The 15915-nt window shown below is 40.8% G+C and overlaps 1 protein-coding gene across 1 annotated transcript in view; it reads right to left on the bottom strand.

The window, feature by feature from the left end:
- Window positions 1–15915, bottom strand: part of LOC140536725 (roundabout homolog 1-like) — a 269345-nt gene that overhangs the window by 230117 nt on the left and 23313 nt on the right. The window contains exon 2 of the mRNA XM_072658699.1: window positions 6197–6335. Coding sequence (XP_072514800.1) covers window positions 6197–6290 — 94 coding nt within the window. The 5' untranslated portion in view covers window positions 6291–6335. The remainder of the gene's footprint in view (window positions 1–6196; window positions 6336–15915) is intronic.

Here is a 15915-nt window from a genome sequence, read left to right as displayed (position 1 = left end):
TCATAACCCTGGCTTATCTGCGCATGGCAATATTTCATGAAGTGCAGTTCATCTGAACTTGAGCTTCCTGCAGCCATTCATGAAAACCATCTGAGCAAACCTGACTCCTGGAAATCAAACAAGCAGGTCTGGAGCCCTAATTAATGAGAAACGTATGGTAACGAAGATTATCTCTGAATGAATGTAGAACAAATCACAGACTTAAATTGGAAGTCGAGAATGCAGTTTAACCCTGAGGTTGAGAGTTCACACCAGCCAGCAACAGACCAAAAGTGAGGCCAGGCAAACTCAGAAGTAACATGCACACATACCGATGTGCTGATAAAGTTGCTAATTAGAGACATCTGTGCTGAGACGAAAGCTCTTCATTAGGCTCTCTAACAAGAACACTGTATCCATTACCTTACGCACACATGGACACATGGTCTTACCTCTGCCAGATTAACCCACTTCAGCTCACACAACAACTGCTGTCTACGGATTCACCCCATCATCATGAGGTTGTAAGTTTGCATCCTGCCGATGCTGCAGGCAAAACTAAAGATGCACTATCTGCGATATCTAAATGTAGCTTAAAGTGAAAAGGGAAGCTGCTGTATGTTTAATGATTGACATTAAAAATGTCTTTCTTGGAGCAAATAGGCAAATAGGTCCCAGAAGGGTTCTTTAAAACGATGCCATAAAAAAAAAAAAACATTGTATAAAAAAGATGTTTAAGTGTAAAGGATCTTTTTAACATTTAAAAACCTCAACAACATTCAAGATTCTACATTTTTACCCTAAAACAAGACATCCATGCTCTGAACAGTTTTAAATAAATTCTGACTGCATATACAAGGTTTAGAAAGGATCAGGTGTATTCTCCTGCCTGTCCTTTTAGCTTCCAATCCATGTGCCTTAGCACTGTAACGTATGGGTTCATTTCTTGGGTACAACACCGAAGGTTAAAAGACTTGAGCAAACACTGAACTTCCCAGAAAATTGTCATGCCGTGCCCCAGCGAAATCCATTTTAACGGACCTGACTTCTGTATCTACAGTGAATTCCAAACCCTCTTTATTTCCGCTGTAGCTTGAGGCCCTTCTCCAAACTCAAGTCCTCTGTCACACTTTTTATCTTTCCATCCCTGTACAATCATTGGGAAGCTTGCCAAGATGTGGAGAGGCTTTTTTTCTTCAGCAGAATAAACTCAGGCCTACAGCGCCCAGTGAAGTCAGTTCACCAGCAGAGCCACAATTTCCCCTTTTTAAAAAGACTTTTTCAAACATACAAAGGACTGATCCTTTACACACATGATTGTTAAGACTTCAGGCTTCAATGTCCAAAACAGGCTGACTAAATAAAGACCAGTATGTTCTTGATTCACAACAGAATCAGACTCACAATCAGACACAGATTAAAATTAAATACTGTTAGCATGTTCATACTGCCTGAAATGGGTGGAAATTGAAAGAGTATAAATTATGTGAAGAAGTGGTTTTCAAAAAGGAGGACACTGGGGACACACAGGTGTTTGTCATGGTTAGGACGTTGTGGCTAGGGGGCTTCAAGTAAGTTACAGGACCAAGCAGTTTGACCAATAGTTGCTGTTGATACAGGTACATGTAGACCAATAGTGGTAAAAAGGTGGGACTTCGATCACTTGATCACTGGTCACTGAAAGTTTTGCTACATGTAAGCTAACACTGCTATCCATGAAAACATTCCCACACACTGATATGAAAAGTGTAAAAGTGGTCAAAAGTATTAAAGTGCTATATGCAATTTTCATCCAATACACTAGCTCTACAGTCTGTTTGCACATTGGAATAATGTCCAGTGTTTGTACTCATCCATTGCTTTGTAAATGGAAAACAAACAATGTAGCTTGGACCGAGTCACACAACACTGTGTTTGTTTTGCTGCTGAGTTCAAATATCACAGTAGTTCTCCAGAATCGCATACAGCACCTTTAATTGTATTGATTTGATCATTGCCAAACTATCAATTTGATTCCAGGGTATCCACAATGTTCCTAAGTCCCTTAATAAAAGACTAAACTGAAGGTATAATCTAGGTCATAATCTAATTGAAATACCTCTTATCAAAACCTCTCCATGGTAATGTGGGTTCTTTCAGCAGTTGGTGGCTAAATGAGAAAAGATGGTTCACTTCCAGCTCTCTCTTTCTCTCTCATTGTGACAAGCCATCACTGCCAATGACAGTGACCTGGTACGACATGAAGTTGGCCTTTCATTTAATCCCTGCTTTGGAGACACTCCAGGTTCACCTCATTACTGCTGAAGTACTGGGGGAAGTGTTTAAGTCTCTGGATGCTTCAGTGAATCGATAGAGGGCCACAGATGTCCACAGGTGTTTGTTCTGACCGCGTGTCTATGTATCTCTCTAATTAGGTTCCCTTCTTTGTTGGGTCGTGGGCCATTAATAAATTGGAAGGTGCAGAGTGGGGTTAGAGCAAAAATATGAAGGCACTGCAGGTCTGGAATACAATTTGAGTTCCAGGGCTGCAAATCTTCCTGTTAATTAAAATGACAAGTCCACTATTGTGGGAGAATTGGGTTGGGTTTTGTTCATCAGGTGATCCGAGAACTTAGGAGGGTCATTAAGTCTTAGACAGAATGAATTCCCGCAACTGTCATCTTTACATTCAACACTTGTAGCTAACCTGACAGCATAATCTCGCCTTTGTCCTCCTTCTTTCTTTAAATCTTGGCCTTGTAGACGAGGACTTTGCAAATTCTTACACCTGAAAGGCAACTGTTCCATTAAAATCTCCATTTTCATTACAGATGGACCAAAGGAATGTCTGGTAATGCCGGGAAATTTGCCCATTCTCTTATCTATTCACACACATATGCACTTAGGTACAATATGCCACATTACAGAGCAGGGGGCTGATTCAGAATCCATCGAATTAGCACACAGGCCATTATGTCATTTAGCAAATGGACTTCGAGACAACCTGTAACAGATAGATATCTGCTCACTGCAAGGGGCAGAGAATGAGCAGACTATTGTGGCACCTTTTAAATACACTGTATCGGGATCCCACTCTTCTAAAGCAGCGGGACGACAATTAATGAGCACAGCGGTGTGAGTGCTTAGTATGGGAGAAATGACTTCAGCCTCAAAGGCTTCGAGCCACAGCGCTGCTTTCTATGTCTCTGAGCAATGGCTGACCTCCATGCGGGCCAGAGATAAAAGCCTATTCACACTCTCCCTGTGACGGATGCAGTAATTACCTTTGCCACAGAGATGTGCTAGCATGTGTGATAGTGTGTGTGTGTCTAGTATATGACGTGCTGCCCACTTCTCTGAATCAATGGCTGGAGGTTGATAGAGCGAGGGAAGGGAGGGATTTGGGGGTGCTATGGTATATCACGTATTTGTATGTTCACACCTGTGGGTGATTTTAATTAACCATAGTTCTCTGTACTCTTATATTTCATTATATTTGCACAGAGATGTGATAGCATGAGGGGGTTGGGGTTAATATTATGAAGTTTACCCACCTCTTAGAACCAGTGACTGTAGAAAATATGGACAGTGCAACATCTCTCAAAAGTGAAGCAACCAAAAGGTACCGCCTCTGGTGGCTGGTTGCAGTATGATGTGCAGCTCTGCCCAGCCCCATATGTTTTTAAGGCATTTTCCTCCTCTAAAGTGTATTTCCATATCCAGCAGTTAGTTTTCCCTGTGATAATATTGCATTTTTCATTTTTGCAAAGAAATCAATCGCAAAACCCCTTTTCTGTTATATCATAAGGAGACAGGGCTACACTTGAATGAAGTGACAGACTTGATTGGGAGAGTCCACCATCTACAGGACCTGCATGCCGCTCTTTCTGTTAATTACATGTAGTTGTGGAAGTTGTGGAACTGAAGGCTGTCTGAGACACTTTTGGTCTGGGAGAAGGTGGGTGGGGGGTCTACCAAATGAGTAGGCGAGTCTGGCTCTGCCTCTGGGCTCTACTGGTTCAACATTTGACAACATGGTAGACAAATTTGGCTTCATTTCTATAGAACAGAAGCTAATGGAAACATGGTGTCCATGTTCTACATTTACATTAATATTTTTGGCTTTTAGCTGACACTCTTATCCAGAGCGACTTACAAGAGACAGGCCAATGCAGACTTAGGAGTCCCGCCAAAGGGCTCTTATTGGTGTGGCACAGCATAGTCACCATGAAGACCAGAAATCAAACCCCAGTCTCCCACATATGTGGTTCCTCACTGGCAGGTATGGGCATTAACCGATTTTTACAGTCATTGTTTAGAACCAATACAGACAGGGAGTGGGAGGCGGGTGACTGTATGTGCATGTTGGTGTGTTTACACCTGCTTGTGATTGAAAATAACCATAGTTTTCTGTTCTTTCACATTTCATATTATACATAGGTGTGACAGCATGAGTGCTACTGTTTTCTGTGAAATAACGGCAAGAGAGATTTGTTTGTGGTTTGTTGTATTTCATTAGTATTTCACAGAGATGTGCTAGCATGATTGCTAACATGTGTAATTTTGTACTGGAGGGTTTTCTGCCCATTTCTGTTAGAGATGGAGCAAGGGGGTGGGGTGGCATGTATATGCATGTCTCTGTGTGTGTTCACACCTGCGTGTGATTTTAATCAGCCGTAGTTTGCTGTACTTTCATATTTCATTAGCATTCGCGCTCGACAGGGCTGAATGGAGCAGTTAGCTGCAGTGCGTGGTTTGTTTAGACAGAGCTGTAGCAGGGGAATGCATTTCAATGCTGAACCTGGCGAATGGCGGCCAAACCTATTTGTCTTGTAGCGATTTCTGCCAGGACAGCGAATAACGCAGCGACTGCCAACAGTCTGTGTACATCAGAGTCATCCTGCTGTCACTTCAACTCATGCTAGCTCAACTTGTCACCGGCAAACACATTGCAACACCTACGAGATTAAAGCAGGAGAGAAAGGAGTGGGTGAGGTTGCCGGATAGATATGCATATCGCAAGAGGAAATTAGCCTTAAGTTATAACCTTTCTAGCAGCTAAAATGAAAACAGATGGGAGCAGAGACAGTTTGTATGTGAGGTGGCAGAGGTCTGAATGTTGAGTGCTATCCATTCAGAAGATTCCAGTCCATCTTGACTCATGGTGTGAGGGATTTCTAATAAAACATGAACTTTGTGACTCACCAAAATCTTATCTTAATATAATAGTGCTTCAGAATAATCACTACTATCAGTGGCACTGAGCAAGCTTGCAGGAAACTACACCAATCAGTCACATCATTGACACCACCTCCTTGTTTCTAATCTGTTTCTCTGTAGACTTTGCTAGCTCCTTTCACTCTGTTCTTCAATGGTCAGGACCACCACAGAGCAGGTAGTATTTGAGTGGTGGGTCATTATCAGCTCTGCAGTGTCAATGACAAGATGGTGGTGGTGTGTTAGTAGTGTGTGTCCTGCTCCTAGTACAAGTGGATGAAACACAGCAGTGCTGCTGGAGTGTTTAAACACTGTGTCCACTCACTGTCCACTATGTTAGACACTCCTGCCTAGTTGGTCCACTAGTTGGTCCAAGTCAGAGACTGCACAGTTTGTATTGGTCATCCTCTAGTCCTTCATCAGTGGTACAGGATGCTGTAGGTTGGATGTTTTGGATTATTCTCAGTCCATCAGTAACACTGAGGTGTTTAAGCACTCCAGCAGCACTGCTGTATCTGTTCCACTCTGAAAATGACCCAAATAATTATAATGGGGTCCTGAGCATCGCAGAACAGGGTGAAATGAGGCCAACAAGTCTGCAGAGAAACAAACAGACCAAAGTCTGGAATTCTAGAACTACAAAGTGCTCCTATATGGTGAGTGGAGTGCTGACAGTATGGACAGTGAGCGTATTAGGGATATTAGGGAACAGTTAGAGAAAACATTAAGAAGACATTTTAGAAGAATGATGAACCAAGCCTTTCTAAAATGACTGAGAAAGTTGCATAACTGAAAATAAAATTCTAATACATTTATTAACCATAATTCCTTGTATTTGAAAAGTAGTGATCAAATCTCCAAGCAGATAAACTGACCAAACGTTCTTGTTGTTCCTTACTAAACTACTGAGTGAAACATCTTATTAAACTTATTAGACTATTTCAGTTTTTAAATATATTCATTATATTTATATTATAAATATATTTAAACATGATAAACAAAATTAATATGAAATTCTTACCTGCTGCGACAGACTCTTCTGGCGGCTCTGAGTCAGCCAGTCCCAGCAGAACAACGATAAGGAGGAGAGAGATGCCTGAACACTTGACCCGCATGGTGCTCACTGTCCCATTACCTTTCACACAGCCTCCCTTCTTTACCTACAGGAGAAAAGACAAGCAAAATTTTGCAGTAACCAAAAGTGTGCGAAACAAATATGAACGGTAAGATTTTAGATTCTTCAAAGTAGCCCTCAATTGTCTTGCTGTGCACGTTCTTGGTATTCTCTCAAGCAGCTTCATAAGGAGCCACCTGGGCCTCTTCCCCAGCTCCACATTTACTAAGGCCGTATTTGCTGTTAAAAACTATTTGCTGGGGGAGCATTTAACTTATACTTCTACGATTGTCATTGAATGGGTTTGGTCAAAACCTGTAGTTTTTGTTTGACATTGAAGTCCCTTAAGCAGTATTTCATTATTCTTTAAAGCAGTATTGTGTGACACACTTTACACACGCATTTCTGGACAAACTGAGACATTCAGAACCATCAGTGAAAGTGAAAGAGGATGTGGTCTGAGGTGGTGGAGTAATATTACAGTATTCTACACAAATATGACATGGATTATGCACCTTCACACAGTTCTCGCATGGATTGTCCTGCCTGCTTTCCCAAAGCTACATAGTGCGGTTGGCAGCTCCGTGGTGCATCACAATGATTCATGAAAAGTAGATAATGTTGTTTTAAGAACAATGAAGAACAACATGTTTAGCAGATTTTAGTTGGCAGCCATGTAGATCGGTTAGCTACTCAGTTCTGTCTGTATACTTACTGAGTCCATGGGATACAGATTAGCCCAAAATTTCTAATTTCTAATTTTTGGTTTATGGAACCAAAAGTGATTCTTCTGTGGCATTACTCAAAGAACATTTTGTAACACTGTTATTTTGTGCTGTGCAGATGTGTCTGTAGGCTCTTCATGCATCTCTTAGTCTTAGTCTTAATTTCAGTCTTAAAACTTAATGCTCTACTCATGATAAGGCTTTCTATTCATTAAAAGTAGCACATCAGATGCATGAAAAGAAAGCTGTGGTAATACTGCCAGAGTTTCCTCTTCCTTCTGCCTTTGTTATTAGATGCAGTGTGGCTCCCTCTGAACACATTCAGACTGCCATTCAAAAACTAAACGCATTGCTTTAGATGAATTTGCTTCAGAAAGGTTTGATCAAATAGACCAATGATAAGAAATAATGAAGTATTGCCCTACACACTCATTAGTTTGCTAAAAATGGTCAGTCATGACAGGCATCTAATAATTTTAGCTTTGTCATGTAAAAATAGGCACAATGACAGAATTTAGAGATCATAGTGCATAATAAGAGAGACAGATTTATTTCCAATTATTTTTAAATGATCTTCCTCCACTGTGTAATTTTTAAAAGGTAATGCCTGTAACTTTCCCTTCTCTCAAACCATCATCCAGAACTTGAAGAAGGTTCATTTAACAATATGTTAAGACTGCAGACAAATCGGCAGATTTGTTTCACTGTTATTTGCAAGTGATCAGATCGGATTTCACAGACCAGATCAGATCTTTATGCGGTAAGGACATTGACGCTAATGTGCTGCTTTCGTATGTGGATGCAGGAGAGATGGATGTTGCTGACGCAAAAGACACAGAGATATCCCATTTGGAACAAATCTGACTGTAATCGCAAATGTAATGTAATTCCAAATGTGGTTTGGATCCAATTTGTAAAAATTGGATTTCATATTTTCATTTTTGGCTGTTCAAGCTTCCAAAAACCAGAATACAGGCTAGATATACCAAAAATTGGATTTGGGCTGGCAGTCTGATCATAGCCTAAGACCCTGTTTACACCTGGTCACTTCATCTGTCTTGAATATCTGGATAAGGTTAAGCCATACATTTAAACCAGATCCAAATCTGATCACTCAAACCACTTCAGGACGTGTTCTGAGTCACTTTCAAGCCACATGTTATAGCAGTGTAAACGCATTCGTCTCACCAAGACGCATTTGAGAACCAAAGGCCCTCCAAGTCTAATCAAAACACCAGTAGTAATTGCCCCGTAATGATCCCACACAGTAATCGAATTTCAGTCAGACTAACTGGAGACACATTTGACTACCAAGTGTAAACGCATACAGCTAAAATTGAACGCAATCCAGATACTAGTCACATGACATGACCAGGTGCAAACGGGGTCTAGAATGTGTGCAGGCCGCAACAGAACAGTCAGTAGATGCAGAAGATTGTGTGGCGAGGATGTGATGTTAGAGATCAGCCCTAAAAGAAGCACAGCTCTTGAGAGTGATAATCACCCTCAACACTCTTTTCACCGTCTCGCTGTGAATGGTGTGTTGAGATGCCTTTGGCAAACCATGCTCTGGTCAGTAATTATCTATATGCATATTCCTCCAGACAGCAGCGTAATGTTCAGTAATGACAGCCTGCGCTGCAATCCGCTCATCATGCACATAGTGCTGCGCTCTGTAATGCCTTTTTTACAGTGTTTTAAAGACCTGTGGAGATGAATGACAACTTAATTCCACTAAAGCGTTCAAAAGGCAATTGTAGCGCAGAGAGTGTGAGAATGTGAATGAGTGGTTGGTCATGGGGAGCCTAGGCAGAGAGAGTGAGAGAGAAAACAGATATGAGACTTGTAATAGACAGTGGAGTCAGGAAGATGGATGGAGCATGAAAAGAGAAGCCCACCCATCAGAGTGTAACTGCAGTCTGACAGGTTACCTCTGATCTGATCTGGACATAGCATCCCTTATAGTATGAAGGAGAAACGAGTGTGTGTGTGTGTGACAAGGCTAACATCTTGACATGTCAAGTAAAGTAGTCCTGCCTTTGTAAAGCATTTCTTCTGCAGGTTTTATTATATGAAATTGAAATTCAAAGACTAACTAAAACTAAAACTATTCTAATACAAGGGGAGAATGCCTACTTAACTTTTAATAGAAGTCCATGTAAAAGATTTGATTCCAAGAAATTTTGTTGCATTTATTTTTGGTTCATTCATCATGGAAATGGACATGATCGGGAGAAAAGTTTTTGTGTGACATACATAGTCTATAAAGTAAAGTAATGTAATATAATGTAAAGTACACATATGTTGTTGTTTTCCATCGTTCTCTGAACATTTGGTCTCCACAACGAACTAAATACATGTACAGACACACACACACCTTACACACACAATGTCAAAATGTTAAGATTTCATACTATCATATGGACATTTGGTTGCCAAGAAAACACATGACCAACCACACACACATTCGCTGCCCCCAGCATGTCGCCTCTCAGTGTCCACAGCCCGGTCTCCAGTTTGCTAAATCAATTAGCGTGGATCATTTGGCTGAAGAGTTTGGTCACACTTCATTGTCGGCTTCAGCGAGCGCTATCCCTCCAACCCGACCGTCACCCCCCCACCCCCCCTTTGCCTCCCTGCAGACCAGAGAATCTCCAATTGGTTTTACTGATCAGCCATCTGTGAAGCAAACTGTCTGCCCGTGTGGGCAGCCTCTGTTAGCACTGTCCACAGCACGCCCAGTCCAACGCTACTCTGTGGGAGTTGCTGTCCTTCACTTTGTTTTTGGATGGAGATGTGGTTCGCAAGATGTTCACTAATTCACTAAGAAACTTCTTCAGAACGTGAAAAAGCCCAAAACAAAGTTTCCAGAACCAATCCTAGCATTTTTTTCCAATCAGCACTGCTCGGTCACTTTCTTCCAATATTAAAGAACACATGCAAAAAGGATGTCCAGTATAAAGCAGTTGTTATGTTAATGTTATAAATCGAAGTATGTAGTTGATATTATTTATAAAAACATTATATGAACAAAAGTATTGGGACACCTTCTCTTTCAGAGCTTATCCTGCTTAATACCCTTGGTCTCAATTGGTTCATGTTTACCAGAGAGTCCTATTCTTTTGACAATGCATCTCTACAGGGATTAAACATGTGTAAAGTAGCTGAATGCATTCATTAGTGTCCACAAACATTTGGACATGTAGTATATGTTTACACTTTACTGTGTAATAAATAACATATAATTCCTGTATAAATCTGTGCGAGGCTTAAGCAATTTCCCAGTTTCTGAAATTCAGCTCTTGAAAAACAATCCTCTGATTTTCTCATTTTGTTCAAAATAACATCTCCCAGACATCTTAACAATTTTTGGTGACACTGATCTCACCTCAGCTGAATAGTATGCATATAAGTAAATTGTAAGATCTACATCACAGGAATCTTTCAGCAGTCTGTCAGAGCAGAAGGAGACATTAGGCTTATGTCATCTGTGTCCAGGTAGCCCCCAAGGTAGCCCCCAAGGTAGCCCCCCTGAATAGTCTTTGTTTGGTAAATACTTACCAAACATTTCCCACAGGGTTCTCTTTTGGGGCTATGAGACTAATGTTTATTATGTATTATTATGTAGTTGGGAGAGTGGCGAACTGAAGTGTGGGCTTACATGGGTCTAAAGGTAAACGCTGAGAAGGAGTTTAGGAGAAAAATGTTGATTATATCTCTGTATATATATTTGTATATTTGTATTTTGTATTTTTTTTTGCTTATTTCTATATTTTCATATTTTTATATTTTATTCTTTAACTTAAATGTAACTTATTCTATTTTTATTTTCTTCATTTGTATTCTATTTTTCTTTTGCACTTTTGCACTTTACTTCATTAAGTTAAGGTTTAGTTAAGTTTAAATGTAGATTTTTATTGTATAGCTTGATGTGGGCAGACTGTCAAAAAAGCATTTCACTGCAAGTTATACTGTGTATGACTATGTATGTGACAAATAAAATTTGATTTGATTTTTCATTGAAACATTAAGAAAATATTTAAGAAAACAAAAATGCTTCTTTAACCCCTAAACGCAGAAAGGCTTATTACACTAATACAGGTGTATTATTCAGTATGTAGAGGGACTTCTGTACAAACTGCTCAGGCTATTCTTTGGTAATAGAAGCTTGTAATAACCCTTTTGGCCCACTATAGGCTGGTTAAGGGGTTAATGTCAGTGAAATTTGAAAAATCATATCACTGCAACGTTTAAAAAAAAAACATGCACTTTTTTCCTTCTTTGATGCGAAAATGAAATCGCAAGAATTCTCAGTATTTTATTTCATAATAGAAAGTGTTTTTTGTATTTTCACTCTGGTAGCATTTAATTACTGTCCGTATAACAACTTAGCCTGAGGCAACTACTCAGTTCTTTTCAGGTCTTTTGCAAACACACGTGCAATTCATGTGACAGTAAAATGGATCCAGTGCATTGCTATTCACCATGTCAGCTAGTCTCTTTCACAGGTCTACAGAACACTGATACATAAAAAGTATGCCTGACCCGCCAAACATCTCTTCATGTTCAAAAAAACAATGAACTTAAAGGACTAAAAAAAAAAAACTCTCAGCAGCCCTTTAATGTCTGTCTTCACAGAGCTTTCAGTGTGCCACATTAAAATACAGGCAGCTTCAAACATGGCGCAATGCAGAACATTAAGGGGTGTTTTTCTGGGCATATATACATTTTATTCTTTAGTAGGACTTTCACTTTAGTGGCCAAAGTGTCTGTAACCTGTCAGCAGGTCCAGTCTTCCATTCCTCACTCCTGAAACTGTAGAACAACCCCACTACTTTGTACAGCTTTATCATGTAGTCACTGAATAATAAGCCTTAGGCATAATAATCCTGGGATTTTCAGGGCTTTAAAAACCTAAACAATGAAAAATGGATTTACCTGAACAATAACAGCTGTTATTCGTGTCTGTTTGAAGATTCCTCAAATGGTTTAACAACGTTTATCTAAGTTGGTTAAAAACACCAGTAAGAGAATTATAATTGTGCATTAACCCACGAGCAAGTTCATTGCATTGTGGGAGGTACGGTGGTGCTGTAGGTAGTGCATGGACCTGGGGTTGTGAGTTTGATCCTTGCTCTGGCCACTTAGTGCCCACATGAATTTCCTCCCACCTCCCAAAACCATGCATTGCATTGTTTGGCTGCATTGGCCATGCTAAATTACCCCCTAGGTATGAGTTGTATGTGGTACCTTGCAATGCACTGGGGTCCTACCCAATGGTGGGCCCATTGGGACCCTGACAAGGAGGAAGCAGATGTATGTTTGCATTGTTTGCCATGTAAATACTGTAAATAGCAAAACAATCAGCACTGCTCGGTCACTTTCTTCCAATATTAAAGAACACATGCAAAAAGGATGTCCAGTATAAAGCAGTTGTTATGTTAATGTTATAAATCGAAGTATGTAGTTGATATTATTTATAAAAACATTATATGAACAAAAGTATTGGGACACCTTCTCTTTCAGAGCTTATCCTGCTTAATACCCTTGGTCTCAATTGGTTCATGTTTACCAGAGAGTCCTATTCTTTTGACAATGCATCTCTACAGGGATTAAACATGTGTAAAGTAGCTGAATGCATTCATTAGTGTCCACAAACATTTGGACATGTAGTATATGTTTACACTTTACTGTGTAATAAATAACATATAATTCCTGTATAAATCTGTGCGAGGCTTAAGCAATTTCCCAGTTTCTGAAATTCAGCTCTTGAAAAACAATCCTCTGATTTTCTCATTTTGTTCAAAATAACATCTCCCAGACATCTTAACAATTTTTGGTGACACTGATCTCACCTCAGCTGAATAGTATGCATATAAGTAAATTGTAAGATCTACATCACAGGAATCTTTCAGCAGTCTGTCAGAGCAGAAGGAGACATTAGGCTTATGTCATCTGTGTCCAGGTAGCCCCCAAGGTAGCCCCCAAGGTAGCCCCCCTGAATACTGTAGAACAACCCCACTACTTTGTACAGCTTTATCATGTAGTCACTGAATAATAAGCCTTAGGCATAATAATCCTGGGATTTTCAGGGCTTTAAAAACCTAAACAATGAAAAATGGATTTACCTGAACAATAACAGCTGTTATTCGTGTCTGTTTGAAGATTCCTCAAATGGTTTAACAACGTTTATCTAAGTTGGTTAAAAACACCAGTAAGAGAATTATAATTGTGCATTAACCCACGAGCAAGTTCATTGCATTGTGGGAGGTACGGTGGTGCTGTAGGTAGTGCATGGACCTGGGGTTGTGAGTTTGATCCTTGCTCTGGCCACTTAGTGCCCACATGAATTTCCTCCCACCTCCCAAAACCATGCATTGCATTGTTTGGCTGCATTGGCCATGCTAAATTACCCCCTAGGTATGAGTTGTATGTGGTACCTTGCAATGCACTGGGGTCCTACCCAATGGTGGGCCCATTGGGACCCTGACAAGGAGGAAGCAGATGTATGTTTGCATTGTTTGCCATGTAAATACTGGCATGCAATCAGCTCAAATGTCTCAAGATGAAGTAAAATGACAGCATGTTGTCAAGAGCTTCAAAGGGATACACACTCCTGAGGGTTTGGGAGGTGATTTGATGCATCAATGTGTCAAGGTTAATGGGGGGTCCCGGAAAGAGGAAAGGCCGGTGCTTAAAGGCACTGCTGGAGAAAGTCCATGATTAACTTGTTCTAGATGTTCTAGATAGGATGTTCCTGCGTCGTGAAGGTGTGGTGAGAGTAGACTTCTTGCACATTGAATGCCTCTCATCGGCATTACAGTGGTGCCCCACAGGCCATTGATACCAGAGGGGAACTATGATTCTAGCGAGTGCTACAGAGCAATCAACCTGCCCCTATAAAGCAGTTATCCTCGATAATGAATACTATACCGTCTCGCTAGTGTCATCCAAACCAAGGGTGGTTATTCCCACTATTAGGAACCACTACTTGTGTGCAAAAACCAACCCAAAATGATATAATAAGATATAAGGAGGTCATCATAACAGTAAACAAGGAAAAGCAGCACAGAAATGAGTGGCAGATTAAAAGTGAGACAGCGTTTGTAAGTGCGGTGGAAAAGCAGGAAATGCCATACAGAAACAGCAAAGCTGGTGGCTTCCGTGAAACAAATCAAGCCAAGCATCGGGACTAAAATCACGCCATCAAAGACGCTCCTCATTTTTAGAGGAAGAGCGAGGCATCCTCCTGCGTCTGGGAAGGCAGCCCAGAAAAGATGGGCAAAGAAAAAGTTTGCTGTTGCTGTCAGCGCTGTGAACCCGGTGTAACTGGCAATAATTAGCTCTCTGCAGCACCTGTCTGTGTACAGGGAAGCGGCCCATGGGCTGATTAGGGCTTTGAGCTACAGTCTCGCAGTGAAGCTCTCTTTAGTCCCTTAATCCTTCCCTCCCTTTGATTCACCACCCCCCACACCCCCATTCGCAGCGGTGCCTCTAAGCCGGAGCAGTTAGACCTGTGCTTTTGTCTAGCGGAGCAAAACAACTGCCTGTTCTCTGCCACAGCACGGTATGATGAGCTAATTCACTCAGCTCTCTCAAAAAATGTTCGTTACTTTTCACTTTTCCTGATAATTTCTAGCTTCTTTCTCTTAGTATCTTCTTATGCTCCCCCCTAAACACTTCCTCTAGCCTTTCAGCAGAGGACTTTACCACGGTCTACAGCAGGGAGCAGATGGAGACATTTGACCAATGCCGAATCTCTCGGCTTGCCACGTGTGGGCGTGTCTGCGACGTTTCAGGTATGCAAATGAGGCAAAAGAACATTCTGGAAGTATGTATGATCTTATTTTTAAATCAGTTGTATTCTAATTCAATTCTGTAACTCCAGATACTGCAGTTATCAACGTTCCCACCATATTTGAAAAGCATTTGCTCGGTGTGTGACGCTCATCACGACAAACCAACCTTCTCTTCCCCGATTGGCTATACATAACACAGCGGCCATACTTATTTGCATAAAGTTAAAATCTGCTGAGTTTTTTCATCATATGGCGAGGCTGATCTCGTTGCATCACAACCTGTAATGCACCGAGTGCATGTGGCATCTTTCTCTCTTGAAATAAATAGGATGCGGCGAGGCTAAGTGGCAAGTGGACTTGTGCTGTAAGTGGAGCTCTAGACTCAGCAGATCTCAGTAGGTTCATGGCGCCTACTGGTGTTATGGCTGGTGTAGGTAATCAGACTTGGGTAGTAATGGGATACATGTGGACAGTAGCAGCGCTAATAGTGCCAATTTGCATGGCCACAACTGATTTCCAAGTGAGATGAATTTACTTACTAAAGGTTTACTCGCACACGGGAGCTATTATGACCAACATAACTTTAATATGCTGGTGACTTGTAGTATAATGTTTTGTATAGTATAGGATAATGTTGTCAGGCTAAAACTGTTGTTCAAAAATGCTATGAAAGAATGCATTTGTAAAAAGAGCATGGACATAGATCTATTCTATACAATTTCCCTCAAACTAAACGGCCAAAGGAATAAATTAATTTATGAATGAATAAATAGATGAATGAATATTGAGGAACATAACGGTATATTGAGGAAGCAGTGGGAGCCACACACACCAATCTACTGCAGAATGATGATGCATCACTATAAATATTTAGTTTCACCCCTACTGAGGAATGCAGGCTCCACACTGAGACTACATTACCCACAACGCCTCATTACCATAATTGGATTAACCCTCCAGCGCACACACACTGACGACTATGAATCATGCCTTTTCACTAGAGCTTCCTCACAGGCACGCTCGTACACAAACACACACGCTCATGCAAGATATATAATAGCATTAAATCTTATCCTGGTGTGCATGCTGACCCAGAAGTGGG

Source organism: Salminus brasiliensis, chromosome 16 (genome assembly GCF_030463535.1).
Source record: "Salminus brasiliensis chromosome 16, fSalBra1.hap2, whole genome shotgun sequence".
In the NCBI taxonomy this organism is placed as follows: domain Eukaryota; kingdom Metazoa; phylum Chordata; class Actinopteri; order Characiformes; family Bryconidae; genus Salminus; species Salminus brasiliensis.
Note: the sequence above shows the minus strand (reverse complement) of the source record. Positions and strands in the feature narration are given on the sequence as shown.